Source organism: Phoenix dactylifera, chromosome 12 (genome assembly GCF_009389715.1).
Source record: "Phoenix dactylifera cultivar Barhee BC4 chromosome 12, palm_55x_up_171113_PBpolish2nd_filt_p, whole genome shotgun sequence".
In the NCBI taxonomy this organism is placed as follows: domain Eukaryota; kingdom Viridiplantae; phylum Streptophyta; class Magnoliopsida; order Arecales; family Arecaceae; genus Phoenix; species Phoenix dactylifera.
Genome location: NC_052403.1, coordinates 6,638,337 through 6,655,426, shown reverse-complemented (window position 1 = coordinate 6,655,426; position 17,090 = coordinate 6,638,337). Strand labels below are relative to the sequence as shown.

Here is a 17,090-nt window from a genome sequence, read left to right as displayed (position 1 = left end):
GGTTTTCGACAGGAGACCCTCTGATGCCTAAGCTAGAAACCTAGAGCAGCGGTAGAAGAAAGAAAAAAATGTCGAGAGAAGTCTATGTGAGCTCACCTGAGGATCTCCAAATTACTCCTTTATATATGGTTAAGATAAACGTTCGTTATCTGATTTGGCACGACATGTCTTAACTGTGTGGTAACGATGAGTTGTGCATTAACGACGTAATAACCGCTTTGCGTAAGTAGCATGCGGTCACATTCGTGTTGAGTATGTCTTAACTGTAGCTTTGGCATAATTATTAATCTTTATTGCTTCGAATAGGATAATGTCTCGATCTACTTTGAAGTCATACGTCTTATTTACGACTAAAGTTAGGAAGGTCGGTCCAACCTAGTGTTAAGATGTCAAGATGTGCGGTATTTTCCTCCTCATCAACTATATGAAAACACAGGAGATGGTTGATAGCCAAAAAAAGAGAGAAACCAATTAAAATAATTAAATTTAGTAGTTAATTGTTTTTTTGGGTTACAAAGAGGAGCTGATGACGAACACCGTAGGTGACGGTAGTTGGCGGAGGGAGACGCGAGGTCGTAGAAGGGTATCGCGATTGGACCCTTGCGCGGAAGAAGGATTCAATTCCAAAGCGATCCGCTTGCACGGCTTTTAAAGTAAGCAGTAGATGATCCAACGGTGGATTCGTGCGAGGGAAGAATACAAGGACAAGTCCGCTCGTAGGTTCTGTGAAGGAGGGCGGTGAAGACCACGGGTCATCCCGTCACGTGCAGCTGACCTCCTTGGGTTCCCCTTGGGCCCCGCGCTCCCCTCTCTCGGTTACGACCCAAATCATCGCGCAGCTGAGAGAAGAGCAGCAAAATTCCCGGGTTCCAGAATTCTTCTCTTGTTTCAGCCCTATTTTTTCTTCTTTCACAGCTCAGATCTACAAATCGGCGAGGATCTGGAAGGATCATTCCCTGAATTTCTGGAGGCAAGTTTTTTTTAAAAAAATCCCCGATCTATTTATTTTTTCTGGAATTTTAGCTATTCTGTTCCGAAAATTTTCCATGATTTCGTTTCTCGAATTCATCCGTTTTAGGCTCATGCTTTCTTTGCGGTTCTTGATTTTCTCTTGTTGGATCCCTCTTTTAAATTCCAGTTGTAGTTGGAGTAATGAAATGGCTGGGCTTAGAAAAATCAACGGTCTAATGCTTGGACGATGGCCACGGGATCAGGATCTCGCGGCCACGAGGCTGACCTCCTGCGTCTGGGTTTCTGGAGATTTGTTGCCTCCATGGTTGGAGTGTTGCCTCGTAGTCTTGATTGTGTTGTTGAAAATTTACTATTCTATTTTTTTTCTGACACATTTTTGAACAGACTATGTACTGCAACAAATTTGAAGTTATAGATGTATTAACTTATTAGTGATTTAAGTATGAAAATTATATCATGGATGTGAATCATCAAGGTCAATAGCAGAGTGGCGATTCAACTGCATAGTGCACATAATGAAATAAAGAAAATTTGAGATTAAGATATTGACTTTAGGCATGTTCGTATGAATGTTAGGGTATCAATTCTGGTTGGCATAAAGGCAATACGGTTTGCTAAAAGGTGTCTTGATATTGTTAAAAACATCTGAAAGATAAATGTCCTCGAAGTTGTTGTCTGGTAGGTCTTTTTGTCATGGTGGGGCTTCCCCTATGGGTCTTAAGACCGCATTTTGTCAAGCTTTTCGTCATGAGCTTTTTGCTAATATAGGAGGAGGTGCCATTGTATATCTAGTTGAAGATGATTTAGTGTAGAAAAATCCCAACCCGAGGTAACGAAGAAGCCAACTCCATGATTTCGTTAACTGATGAAGTACAGTTTATAATTACAAAATAAAATTATAGAGAACATTTTGAAAGAAAAGGATCTCAAATGTGGTGGAAGTATTAAAACTCGAGCACAATGTTGATAACGCAATTTTAGTGCCAAGATAAATGGGCGAAAGAGACCATAATCTGTTAACTTTTGCTTTCTTGAAATATTTTCTAGAAAAATATATGTGCAGAGAGAGAAGGTAAATGAAGTCAGCGATGCTGTCGTGTAACTGTGACATCATTGAGACATAGAAAACATTTTATAATACAACTACAAGGCAATTAATGTTTCATGAATCAGAACTTCTGGAAATTAAGAGGTGCTGGCAATATGTGATACATGAGGATAAGAGCCTAGTACATTTTACAGCCAGAAGTGCATGTGCGTTGCAACAATAGCGAATATAAATTGCGATAAACCAGCTGAGTTCTTATAGGCATGGTGAGTGAAAATATGTATGCACCTCAATAACATGGATGAAGATTAAGACATAGGATTTGTAACGAGCTGGTATAGCCAAAGGATGTGGTACTTGATAGTTCTTAAAAAGGCGCTATTGTTACATGGCCCAAGATGGATGGTAATCAGATTTTATTGCTATGGTTAAGTTGCCTGAAACATTAATCATTAGAGTTATGCAATGGAAGGCATCCCAACTATGCATACAGTCTTACAGTGCTTACTAAATACATGCATCAGATATGTGCATACCTCACACACACAGAGAGAGAGGGGAAGTTTTCTTTTTTACTTGCTATCTGTTCTTCGACATGTCATATGCATTCTGTACTTTCTGTACTTTGGATTTGCTGAGTTTGATAACTTCTCACTTGGTTACAACTTTTTAATGGGATGATAATATAGAACGGTAATATAATTTTTCATTCTTGCATATGTCCTGAAATTCTGCACAGCAATAATAGCATCATTTTGGACAGATTAAAATACCAGATTAAATGTTGTTTTATCTATGTTGGACATATTAAGATACCTTATTAATTATTCTTTTGTATTTTGCAGGTCATAATTCAGTGAAACCTCGATCTATATTTCAACTAGTCAATATGGAGACAGTAAATGTTTACCTGTGAGGGTAATAAGGTACAATCACTGAGATGGAGTCCACCAGTATGGAACTTTACTGCTCCATTCCATTTTGATCTGTTTGCTCAGGCAAAAACCTTCAATCAAGAAACCTTACTGGGGAGAAGATGCCTAAAAGAACCCTAGTTGCTTCTTCCCCGGGATATATTTCTCCTAAGACTTTCAAACACATATCACCTCCAAAACCTCTAAGCTTGAGAAGAGGACCTACAAGGGAGATAGCGTTCTTCTTACTGAAAGTTGCTGCTCTAGAGGCTGTAAGAAGACTCTCCAGAGCAAGGTGTCCATTTGTATGGCGGGCTGTTCAGGCTTTTCAATGTCTTTGCTATCCACCATTCAAATGGATTCAAAGATGGACACCCCTTAGGATATTGGTCAAAGGTGCACAGGTTCGTTTGATTGAGTTAACTTTAAAATTGCTTAATTGATTTAGTCTATTCATTGTTCTCTATTCGGATATGCTTAGATGGTTAATGTTGTCTGTAATCCCTGACTAGAAAATTATGGCAAGAATAATTTTACTAACTGCTTTTTTCTGATGTTACATGGACGTGGCCAGAGGTGGTCCAAAATTTGGAAAACTTCATATGTTATTTTACCTTCTTGATTGTGTTTGATGTTCTTGGTGCATCTTCTCCCCCCTCCCTCCCTTCCTCCCGCACCCCCCCCCCCACCCCCCACGCCCACCTTCCCTCTCCCCTGCTCTCCCTCTCATGCACATGCATGCTACGTTGTAACCTGGGCAGTTTTGGTTACGGGGCAATCTAAGTATAACTTAACCAAGTAAGTATCCAATCATAGGCCAACTTAACTTGGTCATAGACATTACTTGCCCCAACCAGTTGAAGTTAGCTTTATGGATATTTCCTGACCAACAACATCCAGTGCCTTTGCTGATTTTTTCAAATCTTCTCTGGCATTTTGGCCTCTTTTATGTAGTATATTGAAATTTTAGGTTTATAGGATATAGAGATGCGACACCCTTTTTCCAAGTATATTGACTTCTATATAGTAGACTTTTACATTTCTGACCTATAGAAATTGACTTTCTTGTTTGTAAGTATCTTCAAAATTACTGACTAGCGTTTTATGTGTTATATTTTCTAACCTCTAATACAGATAGATTTATCAACGGATGTTTCCCACATATATTTGTTCGAATGAGAATGATGTATATTGGTGTCTGCCATTATATTTTAGTTCTTCTATTTTTTTTTCATTTTTTTCGTGCTGACATTGTTCATACTGACAGAATGTTTCAAGCCCATTAGTGTTTCTCTCGATTGCAACAACTTTTTCTGATCATTTTGCAAATTGTAAAAGGACATCTGATAGTGTGGATGATGCCGAAGCACATTGTGAATCACCTAGTAGGTCATCAGCTTCTGAGATGAGGTAGGTGAAAGAATATAAAGAGGTATTTTCATATTTGTCCCTGCTGTTCTAATTGCTCTGATATTTGTGACAATGTGCTCTGGATTCCTGTGCTGTGACAGAGTTTAAAAGCAATCCTTGAACACTGACTTAGCAAGACATGTTAGTAGGTGACCATAAATAATTGGAGAAATAAAATTAAGAAGCTGGCCAAGATGCAAGTCTTTACCAGTGAAAGGCATAGGTTTCACAAGAAAGGCATAGGTTTCTGTGTTAGGACTTTGGGCTAAAACAAAAGTTACTGCTGCATGAATATTTAATATGACTTTAGATGCTAGTATAAAATCTTCAGAAAGTTCTGAAACGTGGAAAAAAAAGACAAAACTGTAGCATAAATTGCATTCCACAGATTTGATTGCACATGTTTCCACTTGAATCAGACTAGCCAGAACAGCTATTTCTGACAACAGTTTTCAACTCTGTATAATTTTGATTAGAACTTTTGTCAAAAGTTCATTGATTGTTTATAGAAACCTCAAAATGAGAATGATGAGTACTAGCCATCTGTGTAAGGATATTATTGACCAATCATTGGCGGAAAGATAATGCTGTTCATGTTGGAGAGCAGTAGAAGAGTTAATGCAATATTCATGAAATATTTATACGCGTCCCCGAGACCAGCTGCTTCTGCTATATATGATAAGGCATCTATCGAGGTTCATCATTTCAATGGATCTCCTAGAGGCAGTTGACAACTCTGATAGATAGGTTGATTTTGTTATTCCAAATTGCTTCAGACCTGTTTATGCTTGAAAGTGATGGGTGATAAGTCAACTCCACTAATACAGAAGAAACTAATGAAGTGATATCTAAGGAATGTCTGAAACTTTCATGACAAATAATCTAATGCTTTGATTGTTTCTTCCTTGAAATACAGAAACACATGAATACTGTTTTTCCCCCTCAAAGAAAGATTATTCTACCAATAGCCTCTGATGCATTCTGATGGTTCATTGATAAAATTTGCTTTTCAGGAACTTTGATGAATCTCCTAAGGATACATTGCCCGAATCTTGGTTGGTTCAACTTTCTAGAGAATTGGAAAAACAGGGAATTACTTTACCTGAAAGGTCATCTTCTCATCCATGTTCCTGTCTGCTAATGATCTTGTATGTTTTGTGTATAAAATATGTAGTAGAATCTCTGCTTAGAAAGTTAGAGGCTGTTGGTCCTTTGCTTATATCTTGTATGCCATTGTAATTTAAGTTGTTCTCTACATATTTAAGAATTGGGAAGAATATACTAATTATATAAAAGGATAAAGAAATGAGGTGGTTGTATTTAGCTTGTGTTCCCTCTTCAAGTAATAGAATATTTGGTAATATGTTTTACTTATGAAAGGAATATATCCATGGATGGCTTTAACTAGTTTAGACATATTTACATGCATATATACATACATAGTATGTGCATACATGCATACATAATTGCATGCATACATATAATTTGAGAAAAGTTAACCGAATGTGGCACTGGATAGAAATAAACATACATGATATGTATGTCTGGCCATGTATTTATTTCTATATATGCACAAATGCACATATGGGTATGCACATAGGTCAGTATGTATTCGTGATATCTACATATTACCTAGCTTGAGCAGGCTAATCACAGCTTGCTATTAAAAAGCTACCTAGATATCAGAATCAAAGGGAAGACTTTGGCTGTCATTGCTCTGATATTTTTCAGTAGCACGAAGCTTCCAAATGGTACCATAACATTATTTAATAATCACCGGATAAATTTACTAAGTAATGACCATGGGTTAGGATTCTTGCACACTGGATCTGCTATAGATCTTGTCAGATTCTGACCTAATAAACCGACCCAGTTATTAACCTTGTCATATCATATGTAAAGTAATTCTTGTGAAATTCTACTTTATCTCCTTTTCAGAAGTTGCTTGTTGGAGTAGTGCCATGAAGTAAATTTCATGTGCTGAATCTCTTGATACCGCAGAATAACAACCAGAGGACTGAAGATAAGAATAGTTTATGCCTACACTTAGTCAAATCTTACAAACAATTTACAGGAAATGCTAGCGCCTTTTCTGTTTAGCTACTTGGCATAAATATATTCTTCTGCTTAATGCATATCAAATAAAATGACATAGTGCAATCTTTTTTTGTCTATTAATCTTGAAGGCTTGCATATTAATTTGAGGCTGGAGCATAATGATGTAATTATTAGCAGAATGCAATATGACCGAAGATTGCAAGTAGTTCAAGTTTCTGGATGCCTTTGTCAAGTTTGGACTATGAGCAGTGCAAAAAATTCTTTTCCCATCCTTTTGGAGTTGGCGCTATTCTATTTTTTGAAAATTTAAGTAAAATTGGTTCTATTTCCTCTGTCTGATTTGGGATCTTGTATCGTCAAGCGCCTTAGGAGATTTTATGGAGTTTTTGTATGTGAAATTCATGATTGTCAAACAATTCTTTGAGTGTCATTATAGTTAATGTTCTCATTCTTGGTCCATACCTCTATATAGGCATGGACAACACACTTTGTCTAGACATAGAGACCCATCTGACCCCAAGCCTCCCACTCTCTTTCTCTTACCAACCCCCTAACCCACATACGGTCTCCGAACTTTGTACTGCATCATAAATGTGTCCACAAAAGCAGCCTGTTGGATTTTTTTTGCTGATATCAACAAGACAGTGTCTAGCCATATTTATACCTTTGATTCATAATCATATATATTATAGGTATTATGATATAAATTATCATATTTGGCAATAAGTTTCACCTTAGTAGCATAGACATATATAAATGCATATATTTATCTGAACTAAAATACTGTTATTTTACCAATTTAAATGCATCCCATGATGTATGAGACAATATTAAGTGTAAGTTTTAGAGGCTCAGTAATTTCCACATTTTATGCTATAACCAACAAAAGTTATCATACATATTGCCTTTGAATACCTCCACAATTTTAGTGAAATTATGTTGAGGTCACAGCTCTTTTCATGTATAAAGTTCGAATTCTTTGCAAGTGCATACAATTTAAATTGGTTATCATGATGTACACAGCATGTATAGATGCATTTTCATATAGCATGTTGATGTGTTTACATTCAATATTCACATACTTCATATATGTACATAGAAAATACATATTATATGCGCGCACACACACACAGATACATATTCTGAGTGACTATGCGTATCCTTGTATCATTTAAATTTAATGCCCATCTAGAGGAAATGAGTGAGATAATCATTTTATACAGGATCGATGAGGATGAGCTTCACAGATTCTATACTGCATCAAATGGTGACATTTCATGCTTGCTTTCATCTCTCAAGAGGACCATTCGTTGGAGGGAAACTTACAACATACTCTCATCACAAGAACTAGAAACGTGGTCACATTTGATTTTTTGGCATGGATTTGATGTGATGTTTCGACCTTGCCTTGTCATCCGCATTGGACTTGCATGCTCTAGTTTAATGCCTCATAATAGGCCACGCTTTGTTCAAGCTATTGGTATGGCTTTTCTTTGAATTAGCCACTTTTACGTTATTTGTAATCATACTGACAACCATAACTTTTTACCAACTGCATACATTTATCAATTCATAGGTAGAATTGAATCTGGGTAAGCATGTCATGGGAACAAAGCCGAAGAAGCAAGCCAACCTAAACAGTTGAGAGGAGAACTTGTTATGGTTGTGGTCATGGATTTAGAACAAACTACAAGATTTTGTTGTTTTTGGGTTTTATTAGCTGCTGCATAATTGTGCTTGCACGTGTGATTGACCATAGCTGTTTCATGTTCATTTTACATCTCACACATTATATCAGGTGATACTGTCTGCCTTTTGCCAATTTGGTGAACACATCAGCTATCAAATCCCTTCAATCTGATTCTAGATAGATGGAAAAGGCTTCTTGATCATGACCCATGGCAAAAACATGACCATTTTCGCAGCTGTTTTTTCAAGTCTTCATATTTGTCAGGAGGATCTGTGGCCCTATGTTCATGGTGCATTTTTGTTGTTGCTGCAGTTTCTCAAATAGAACAAGGAGTCCTGCATTTGGTTCATGAAGAAAATCCACGCATTACAGTTTTAGTGGATTGTGAAGGGTTATCTCCACTCAAATTTCCAATGCAAATGATGAGATCTTGTTCCACTCTTGTACAAGATCATTATCCAGATCGCCTTGGGGCTTTATTCGTTATGCGTCTTCCTCCGGTTGTTCGAGTTATTGCACAGACATTTTTTCAAGTAAGATGCTTGTTTTGATTAAAAAAAATCTGTTTTGCTATATTCAAATATCTTCTTGATGTTGTAGATTTTTGAGGACTATATTGAACATGTGGAACTAGTTGTCTTTGTATTTAAATTTGTGCAATATCATCTGCCTATGTAGCAGAACATGATTTTGGCCATGCAAATATTTTTTTTTACATTTGTAGCATGATATGCATAGTTGTGCATGGAATTGACTTGGTTACTTGTTACTAGTTTGCTCTCTGGTGCAGTTAAGCACAAGATCACAAAATAATTGGGTCTGCATGTCTCCCAGATTTGGCCTTCTAAGAGATAATCACCGCCAACTTCAAACAGAGAACTGTCAATAAACTAAATTTTTTATAACATACACTTCCAAAGTTACATGTTCACAAATCTAGAAAAAGTGTATGGAATGTAGGCTTGTTGGATCTTAATGGTAGAATATTTTTCTTTTTTTTTTTGAGAAAAAAGATTTTCTCAGTTTTCTCCCAAATATGACCATGTTTCTTAGTTATATATATAGAAAAAGTCTGTTTCTTGTTGCTAGTATTGATAAATGCATTTAAGTTGTCATGTTACAGATGGCCTATCTTTTGACAACACTTTAGATTTCTACTTGTAGTTGGCAAATTTTGTTATGCACTGTAATTTTCTTCTACAAAGAACTCAGGTCCATATCTATGTGGCTGGTAGCATCTCTGTTAACCGTTGCTTGCTTATGAGACCATGCTTTGCTATATCATTCTGAAAAATGCTACCTACTCTAGTAAGCTATGGAGAAATCACTGCTTCCAGTATATCTTCATCTGAGGGACATTAAATTTACAGAGCTGAGTAGGTAGCTGTGATGACAGAATTTTATCTATTCATTGGATATTGTATTTTTCTTACTATGCATATCGTAGTGCAATTGCATCTCAGATCGGCATTAAGTTCACTTTATATGGATTACTTTGCATTATCTAGAAGTTGTTGTTGCTTGAATAAATTTTCTTTCTTGCATATATTCCATCATAAAGTAGCCACATGTCTCAATTACTGTTATAGCCAAACAACCATATGAAGGGCTAGAAGTAGGTAGTGCAATGGAAATCCTAGTAAACGCATTATTCCATTGTTAGTAGATTATATCTTATTAACCATCATGAGCTGTGATATGATGAGATTTTCCCTTGGTAATTAATCTTAATTATAGAAAAACTGAAAAAGGTAAAGGGTTAGGATGAAGGCTGCATTAGAGCATCATTGAGAGAAACAGTATAAATCAATAGATCTAACTTAGTTAAAATGACAAACTAACTTTAAGTTCAGAGGTCCAATGAGAGTGCAGCATATCGATTTCTCACATTTAGATATCAGGACTCGAAAGAGAAAAATTTTGGCCTGAGACTTCTGTTTGGTCCTCCGGCAGAAGGTAGAATCACTTAACAAGATCATCTTGTGCATCCTGTGAGGTAGTTGGAGAGAGGAATAACCAATTTCTCATGCATCCTATGTGGGCCTGGGGACCGATTTTTCCTATAACACAGCTGATTTGGTGTACGTCTTTCTTCTCCTGGTGCCCCTTTCGATATTTTACTTTCATAGTTTCAATATAGACTTCTATAACCTGTTTGGATGCCAGAGCATGGTATTTGCCTGTTATATCTCCTGCAGGGTAGGGATAGGTAAAGAGAGAATGGAGGTTGTTCATATTGATCAGGTGGAGGTTGAGAACTACAATCAGCTGAGGTTGTTCATACTGAGATTTCTTGGATAGCAAAATCAGCTTTTCATGCGATGCCATCCTTGAAAAAATTGGGATTCTTTCTGATTTTGAGCCTCCCCTCAATCCTGTTCTTTTTCTGCCTCTTCACTTGGGGACCCCTGAGCCTCCCATCAATTCTTTTCTTTTTCTGCCTCTTCACTTGGGGGGACCCCATATACCTAAAAGATACCTTTTGGTGGGACAACTATGTTTTCATGCAAGCATGCCCAGGAAGGGAGGGAGGCATGATCATCCTATTGCCAAGAGAGGTTTTGATAGATGATAGATAAAATGGCTTGATTCAGATATTGGCAAATGTACACAGCTCAGAGCCTCTTGCCTTAAATTGGGTTTTGGCCCTCTCTTTAAGATCACACCAATTAGGCTTAGGGTGGATCGTGTAGTCTTATTGGAGTAGATTTCCTTAGGGTGAATTGTCTAGCCATGTTTGGAGTTGATTTAGTTTCCTGTGCACTTGTTTTCGTTAGTTTTGTTCTTGTAGCTTCTTGCAAAACTTGGAGCTGCTTCTTGCCAAACTGTAGTTATGGACAAAGCATCTAGGGACACAGTTTGCATGTAAAAGTTGGCCCTTGCCTTTTGTTAAGCATGCTCTGAAACGCACCCAGCAAGCCCATCCTGATTTGTTTTCCAAGTTACAGTCATTTACTCTATTTAAATTAGAAATACTTAATCAGATGAGATTTTCTGCTATATTGTTTTATAGTTTTAGACGGAAGATTGAATATTCAGAAATATCCTGGGTGTTTAAACTGATTGTTCTATAACTTGTTCTGATCAAACATTGATCTGACAAGTTCCATAAGGATGTTGCCATCACTCAAATTACAGACTTGTGATTATTTTTATGTAATGACAGCCTTGTGATTGTTAAAAATTTAACGGAATAGGAACTGCATATTGTTCCTTGTTAAAAGTTTTATAATTTTTACTTAATGCAATGTAATTACTGGTTTGGAGTGCCTTGCGAACAAGTTAGGTATGTGTTCTGTCGAGTATAATACTACCTCATATGAAGCCTACCTTTATAAGATTAGCTAGGTGTTCATGTAATTTTTAGCTAATGATCATGTGTCAAGATATGCATGCAGCTTGCTATACTGGACTTGCTTAATTGGATTTACAATGCCTTGATATATTAGGTTCTGAAGCCCACAACTCGGCAAAAATTGCGTGTTGAGGGACCAACATACCTGAAGGTTCTTTCTGAATTCCTTCAGACTGTGCCGGCTTGTTTAGGTGGGAACTGCACTTGTTCACATTGCAGGAGGCTTGTTGCTGGCAGCTCTCTAGGCCGAATGGAAGATACGAGCAGAAGCCAGCATCACAGAAATGTTTCAGATGATGATGCAGCTGTCAATGGTTACCCAAACACTGATCTTCCAATGAATGTTAACTGCGACCATGTACTGAGGGCTGTAATAGTAGTCTTCCTCATGCTGTGGATTCTCATTTCATTTTTTGCAGGGATGAATGATACTGAATCTCCTTCATCGCAACTATCATAAAGTGCTACATTTGCTCAATTTCTTTTTTGAATATTCTGTCATTAGCTAACAATATCCCTACTAAGTATCTTTATTGAAAATAATGGATATATTACAGAGCTATGTGTGATTAGTATACCTGGTATGTTGTTGTCAAGTTGTCTAGAAATTATGTCTTACATATTTAGTCATCCATTTAACAGTGGCCTTTATGTGTATCTTTCTTGAATGAGTTACGACATGCCTTGTGTAAATTTGTTGAACTCTGAAGTGCTAGATTTAGTATTATACATCAGATCTGAATTTGTAGAACTGCTGCCGGAACAGGCCGCTAGGGTGATTGACATTCTACAAAGGTTGGCTGCGCGGTAGCCAACCTCTACATGCAGCAACTTCGGATGTGATAATTTGAATTGGTACTGAACCCATCTGTCAAGTTCCAGTTTTTGGTCTTCCTGAGATTAGGTTTAGATGGTTCAGCTCTAATCACGGTCTATGCTTTCATTTTTCTTGTTTTTTCAAAAATAAGGTCTAGTTAATTTTCACAAAAAGATAAGGTCTAGTTTGTTAGAACCGAACAGGATTGGGAATTTGATTCAGAAGCCGGACAAAGATTGACCTGCAAATCTAAATGTCCGAATCACAGCCCAGCAGATATCATATCCACCTGAGGATTCTCTATTCTTCTTTCTTCTTTGTTATACCGTTTATTTGCTACTAAATTAACTGTGCATCAACTTTGAACAATGTCCGGTAGAAGGCAATTCTGTATTCAATTTTAATTCCACAAAGAGTCAAGAATCTAACAAAAGCTGCAGTTATCGGTTATTCCTTATTGGCATACTGTTTATTTAGGAATTTAATTAGATTCTTGATTTGGTTTGTTGGAACTATGTGGATTATTTTGTAATTTTATTGTTTTTAACAATTCATACTAGTGCGGTAATCTTGAACTCCTTAAATGAGATTAGCGACCATGCGTGCATAACGCGCATTTGGGAGTAAAGAATAAAGAATAAAGCTTTAGGTTATGTTATATGCAAATTGTAGGTACTACTGATTACTGAAGCTATATATATATATATATATATATATATAGAGAGAGAGAGAGAGAGAGAGAGAGAGAGAGAGAGAGAGAGAGAGAGAGAGAGATTAAATTTTAAAAATAAAATTTAAAAATAAGATTTGATTTAGGGAAAATATTTATATATTTTTATCAAGTTGGATTTTCAAGAGTAATCTAATTTTTTTTTCATATTTTTATCACATCATTTAAAAAAAAATGATTTTCAGAAATAATCTTTTCAATCTCTAATTTTTAGAACCTGGTCCTATTTTCAAATTTTTGACTCAATGTACATCCAATATGATCAGTATCAGATTTGATCCGACCCAATTGCCGCTGCTAATTATGACATTTAACCATTCCATCAGAGAACGCTGCTGCTTGATGACCGGACCCGTTAATAGCGAACCCGTTAATCATGGCCGTCCAAAGGACGAGAGTTGGAACCGGCGTGCTCTCGAAGGTCGAGGGAGCCACAAGAGCGGTACAAATGGAACGGCGCGCGCGGACGGGTACATCAAAGCCGCGGCCGGATTCGAGGGCGTGGGCGTGGATCGGGTTCCCTTGACCCTTGTAGGAAGGCGCGGAGGCGGAAGCGGGCCTGGAGGAGCGCGGGGAAGGCGTGTTGGTTGGTGGGACGGCGGAGTAGAAGCGGAGGGCGCGGTCAGGGGAAGAGGTGGCGGCGAGGGACTGGACGATGGTGTTGCTCAGCAGGGGTTGGGCTCGCCGGAGCGGGGGAAGAGGAGTGCATGGTCGATGGCGGGGTCGGGCTGGCGGGCGTGGTTGGCGGCGGCGGAGTAGAGGGCGACGAGGCGGTTGGGGGGGGGGGGGGGGGGGGGGGGGGGGGTGCTGGTGTGGGCGACTCCGGCTTCGATGAGAGTGTGCCCTGAAGGTGTTTGATCTCCGAGAGGGTGGCGGGGCCGTCGTTGGACTCGGAGGAGTGTGGCCTTGGTCATGGCAAATCTAAATGGTTCCGGGGTGATACGGGTTTGGCAAAGAAGGTAAACTAGGATCAGAGCTCCGGGGAAACTTCCAACGGATAGTTTCCTGCCGGAGAACTGCCCGTCGGTGTCAACGCCGGCCTAGGCGAAGTGGTCTTCGGCGTCGCGGGAGACCGGTCGTCCATCCGGGTGGCGGGACTTGCGACGGAACAAGCTAACAGCTCGACGGAACTTGCCGTCTTCTTCCTTGCAGGGCGCCCAATGGATCGGAGGGGGAAGCAATCGACGGGGACGGCAACGGAGGGAGCGGCGAGAGGCACTGGTAAGGGGTCTGGAGCCTGGACGAGGCCGGGGCCGTGGGTGACTCAATGGCCCACGGCCGCGGAGGTCGAGCGGCTGAGCCGCTGCTTCCCGGAGGTGTTGCATCCTCCGGAGGAGCCGATCGCGGCGGCCCGGCTCGAATGGGAAGGGCGGGCAGCGGTGGTCCGGAGCTTCGGCCGCCGTGTCCCAGCCGAGTGGGTGGCGAAGGAAGTCGCTGCTCGGACCAAGTTGACAGAGGTGGTGGCCGTCCCGCTTGCGGACGGCTACCTCGCCCTGAGGTTCCGGTCGACGGAGGACCGGGACCGGGCGTTGAGCGAGGGCCCGTGGGTGGTGGCCGGGCAACTCCTCGCTATGACCCCATGGGTTCCGGATTTTGAACCTGGGGAGGAGGCTGTGCAGACGGCAATGGTGTGGCTCCGCCTGCCTCGTCTGCCGCCGGAATATTGGTCGACGTCGACCATCTTCTTTATAGCCGCTCGGGCGGGCCGGCCGGTAGCTGTGGACAGCTTCACAGAGCAGCGGCAAGCGATGGGTTTCGCCCGGGTGAGGGTGGTGGTTGACACCACCAAACCATTGCTGCCGGGCGTGCTTATCCAGGGGAAGACGAAGGTGAGATGGCCCTTCGTCTTCGAAAATGCCCCGGTGTGCTCCCGATGTGGGCGTATGGGCCACCAGGTAGCGGCTTGCCGCTCTCCGGCGACCGCTACCGCTGAGGGGGGCTCGGGTTCGGCGGGTTCGGCTTCGGCTTCGGCCTCTGCGGCGGCGGTGGACCCGGGGGGCGGGCCTGCCCAGCCAGCTTCGGGCGTCGGGGAGAACGTACAGGGACCGATCTACGGTCCCTGGATGGTGGCGACACGGCAGCGTATCTCGCGGGAGAACCGGCCCCCGTGGCCGGGGAAGACGACCGAGGCGCACTCGGGGCCCGGGTTGTCCTCGACTCGGCCGCTGTCTCCGGCGGCTCGACCAACTACGCCGGTGTCCCCGGCGGACACCGATGGCTGGCAGAAGCCGGCGAAGGTGGCTCGCCGCCGGTCCCCGCTAGCCGTTGGGGGGGACGGCCACCCGGATGCATCCTTCGGCCCCCTTCTGGTGGACTCGGCCGATGACCTCCTGACCGAGTCTGCGGACCCGGGGCTGAGTCGACGACTCGGCAAAGCCCCGATCGTGGCTGACTCTGAGCCCAGCCGGGCGGCCGCGGCCCGGGCCAAAACCCAAAAGCGGCCCAGGCCGCAGGCGGGCCTTGGCCCACTTGGGGGTACCGGGCGGGGGGCCCAGTTGGCCCTTGTACCTGTGGGCCGAGGGAACCCAACCGGGCCCCCCCAGCACAGCCGGGCCCACGAGGCTGGGCGCCGGGGTCGTAGGCCGGTGGGGGCGGGCCGGGGCGCGAACCGCGACGCGGGCGTGGCCCACGCGGTCGGCGCAACCGGCGCTGTTGGCGCGCTTTGCGCCAGCAGCGCGCCGGGTTCTAGGGACGCGCCGGGCGCGCTGAAAGCGCCCAGTGCTGGGGTCGAGCGGGCCCAGGATACGCTGGGCCCGTGCGATGATGCGCGCGGCCGATGGGCCGCACGGTCTGTTGGGAACCGCGGGCGCTGGGCCCTCAGGCCCAGCCCGCGGTTGGCTCTTTGGGCCACGCTGTATTAGGCCCACAGGCCCACTCAGATACGGGCCTGGGGGGTCAGACGGGACCTGCGCTGCAGGGCCAGAGCGAGGAACCAGCTGGGCCTTTTCGGTTTAGGCGTCCTCATCAGGGAGCAGATTCGGAGATGGGTCCCCCCGTACACGACGATCATGCTTTTCTCACTTTGGGTGTGACGAGTGGGGTTCCGCCTGGGGATGTGCGGGTGGGCACTGACCATGATGGAGTCTTCCGGTTTGGCCCTTGGCCTCCGGTTGGAGATGAGCAGCGGGAGGATGCACCCAGTGGGAGCGGGGCCAGGGACCACATCGTGCCGCTTTCGCAGGGGTGCCAGGCCGAACCGATGGTGACGGGAGGGGGCACTGACCACACGACTGCTGTGCAGCGTATTAGGTCGGCAGTCATGCAGGTCGTATCTGCTGAGTAGCGGGAGGGCCCAGGTAGCACGCTTGAGGCTGGCCCCGCGGCCCAGGGGGAGGATGGGTCAGAGGCCGACTATGTGGACTGTGATCCATGAGGATCCTAGCCTGGAATTGTAGGGGGGCGGCCAAGCCGTCCTTCATGTCATCCTTCAAACGGTTGGTGCAAGTTCATTGTCCGGAGATCTGCTTCATCAGCGAGACCCGGCTATCTGGTGAGGGGCTTGTACGCTTGAGACGGCATTTAGGGAGGGACTGGGAGTCATACGCAGTCGATTCCCGAGGGCTGTCGGGAGGTATCCTGCTACTGTGGAGGCGAGGGGTGGCGACCTTTGATGTCTTCCACAACTGCCCCCAACAGGTAGTTATGGTTGTTTCGGCACCGGATGTTGCCCCATGGGTTTTGTGTGGGGTGTATGTGAGCACGGATTATAGGGTCAGGAGAGTCCTCTGGCAGGAGATTACCAGCCTTACAGCCCAGGGTGTCCCGACAGTTGTAGTTGGCGACTTTAATTGCATATTGAGCTCGAGCGACAAGAGGGGCGGGGCAGCCGTTATGGATAGAGCGGATAGGAGGGAGTTTCGCGATTTTGTGTCGCGTACTGGCCTAGTGGACTTAGGGTTCTCTGGACCTCAGTTTACTTGGTGCAATAATCAGCTTGGCAGTGCTAGGGTTTGGGAGCGTCTTGATAGGGCCTTTGCGTCCCCGGACTGGATCCTCCGTTTTCCTACCTGCAGAGTTAGTCACCTACCTCGGATCGCCTCAGACCATTGCCCCCTGCTGATTTCCACATCATCGGGACCTAGTCATCATAGCCCCT

General features: G+C 43.0%; 1 protein-coding gene across 1 annotated transcript; it reads left to right on the top strand.

Moving 5' to 3' along the window:
• The first annotated feature begins 707 nt into the window (after window positions 1–707).
• On the top strand, window positions 708–12,031 carry LOC103696681. The gene is made up of 7 exons (XM_008778372.4): window positions 708–970; window positions 2,866–3,338; window positions 4,202–4,344; window positions 5,358–5,453; window positions 7,626–7,882; window positions 8,405–8,625; window positions 11,542–12,031. Exons 2-7 carry the CDS (start codon window positions 3,057–3,059, stop codon window positions 11,905–11,907), a joined length of 1,365 nt encoding a protein of 454 aa, XP_008776594.1. The 5' UTR covers window positions 708–970; window positions 2,866–3,056; the 3' UTR covers window positions 11,908–12,031.
• The last annotated feature ends 5,059 nt before the right edge of the window (window positions 12,032–17,090 follow it).

Excerpts from the sequence above, each read along its gene's own strand:
- LOC103696681 (XM_008778372.4), top strand. The coding sequence starts at position 3,057 with ATGCCTAAAAGAACCCTAGTTGCTTCTTCCCCGGGATATATTTCTCCT. Across the intron at positions 5,454-7,625 it reads GGAATTACTTTACCTGAAAG|GATCGATGAGGATGAGCTTC; the intron begins GTCATCTTCTCA and ends CATTTTATACAG. Across the intron at positions 8,626-11,541 it reads TTGCACAGACATTTTTTCAA|GTTCTGAAGCCCACAACTCG; the intron begins GTAAGATGCTTG and ends TTGATATATTAG.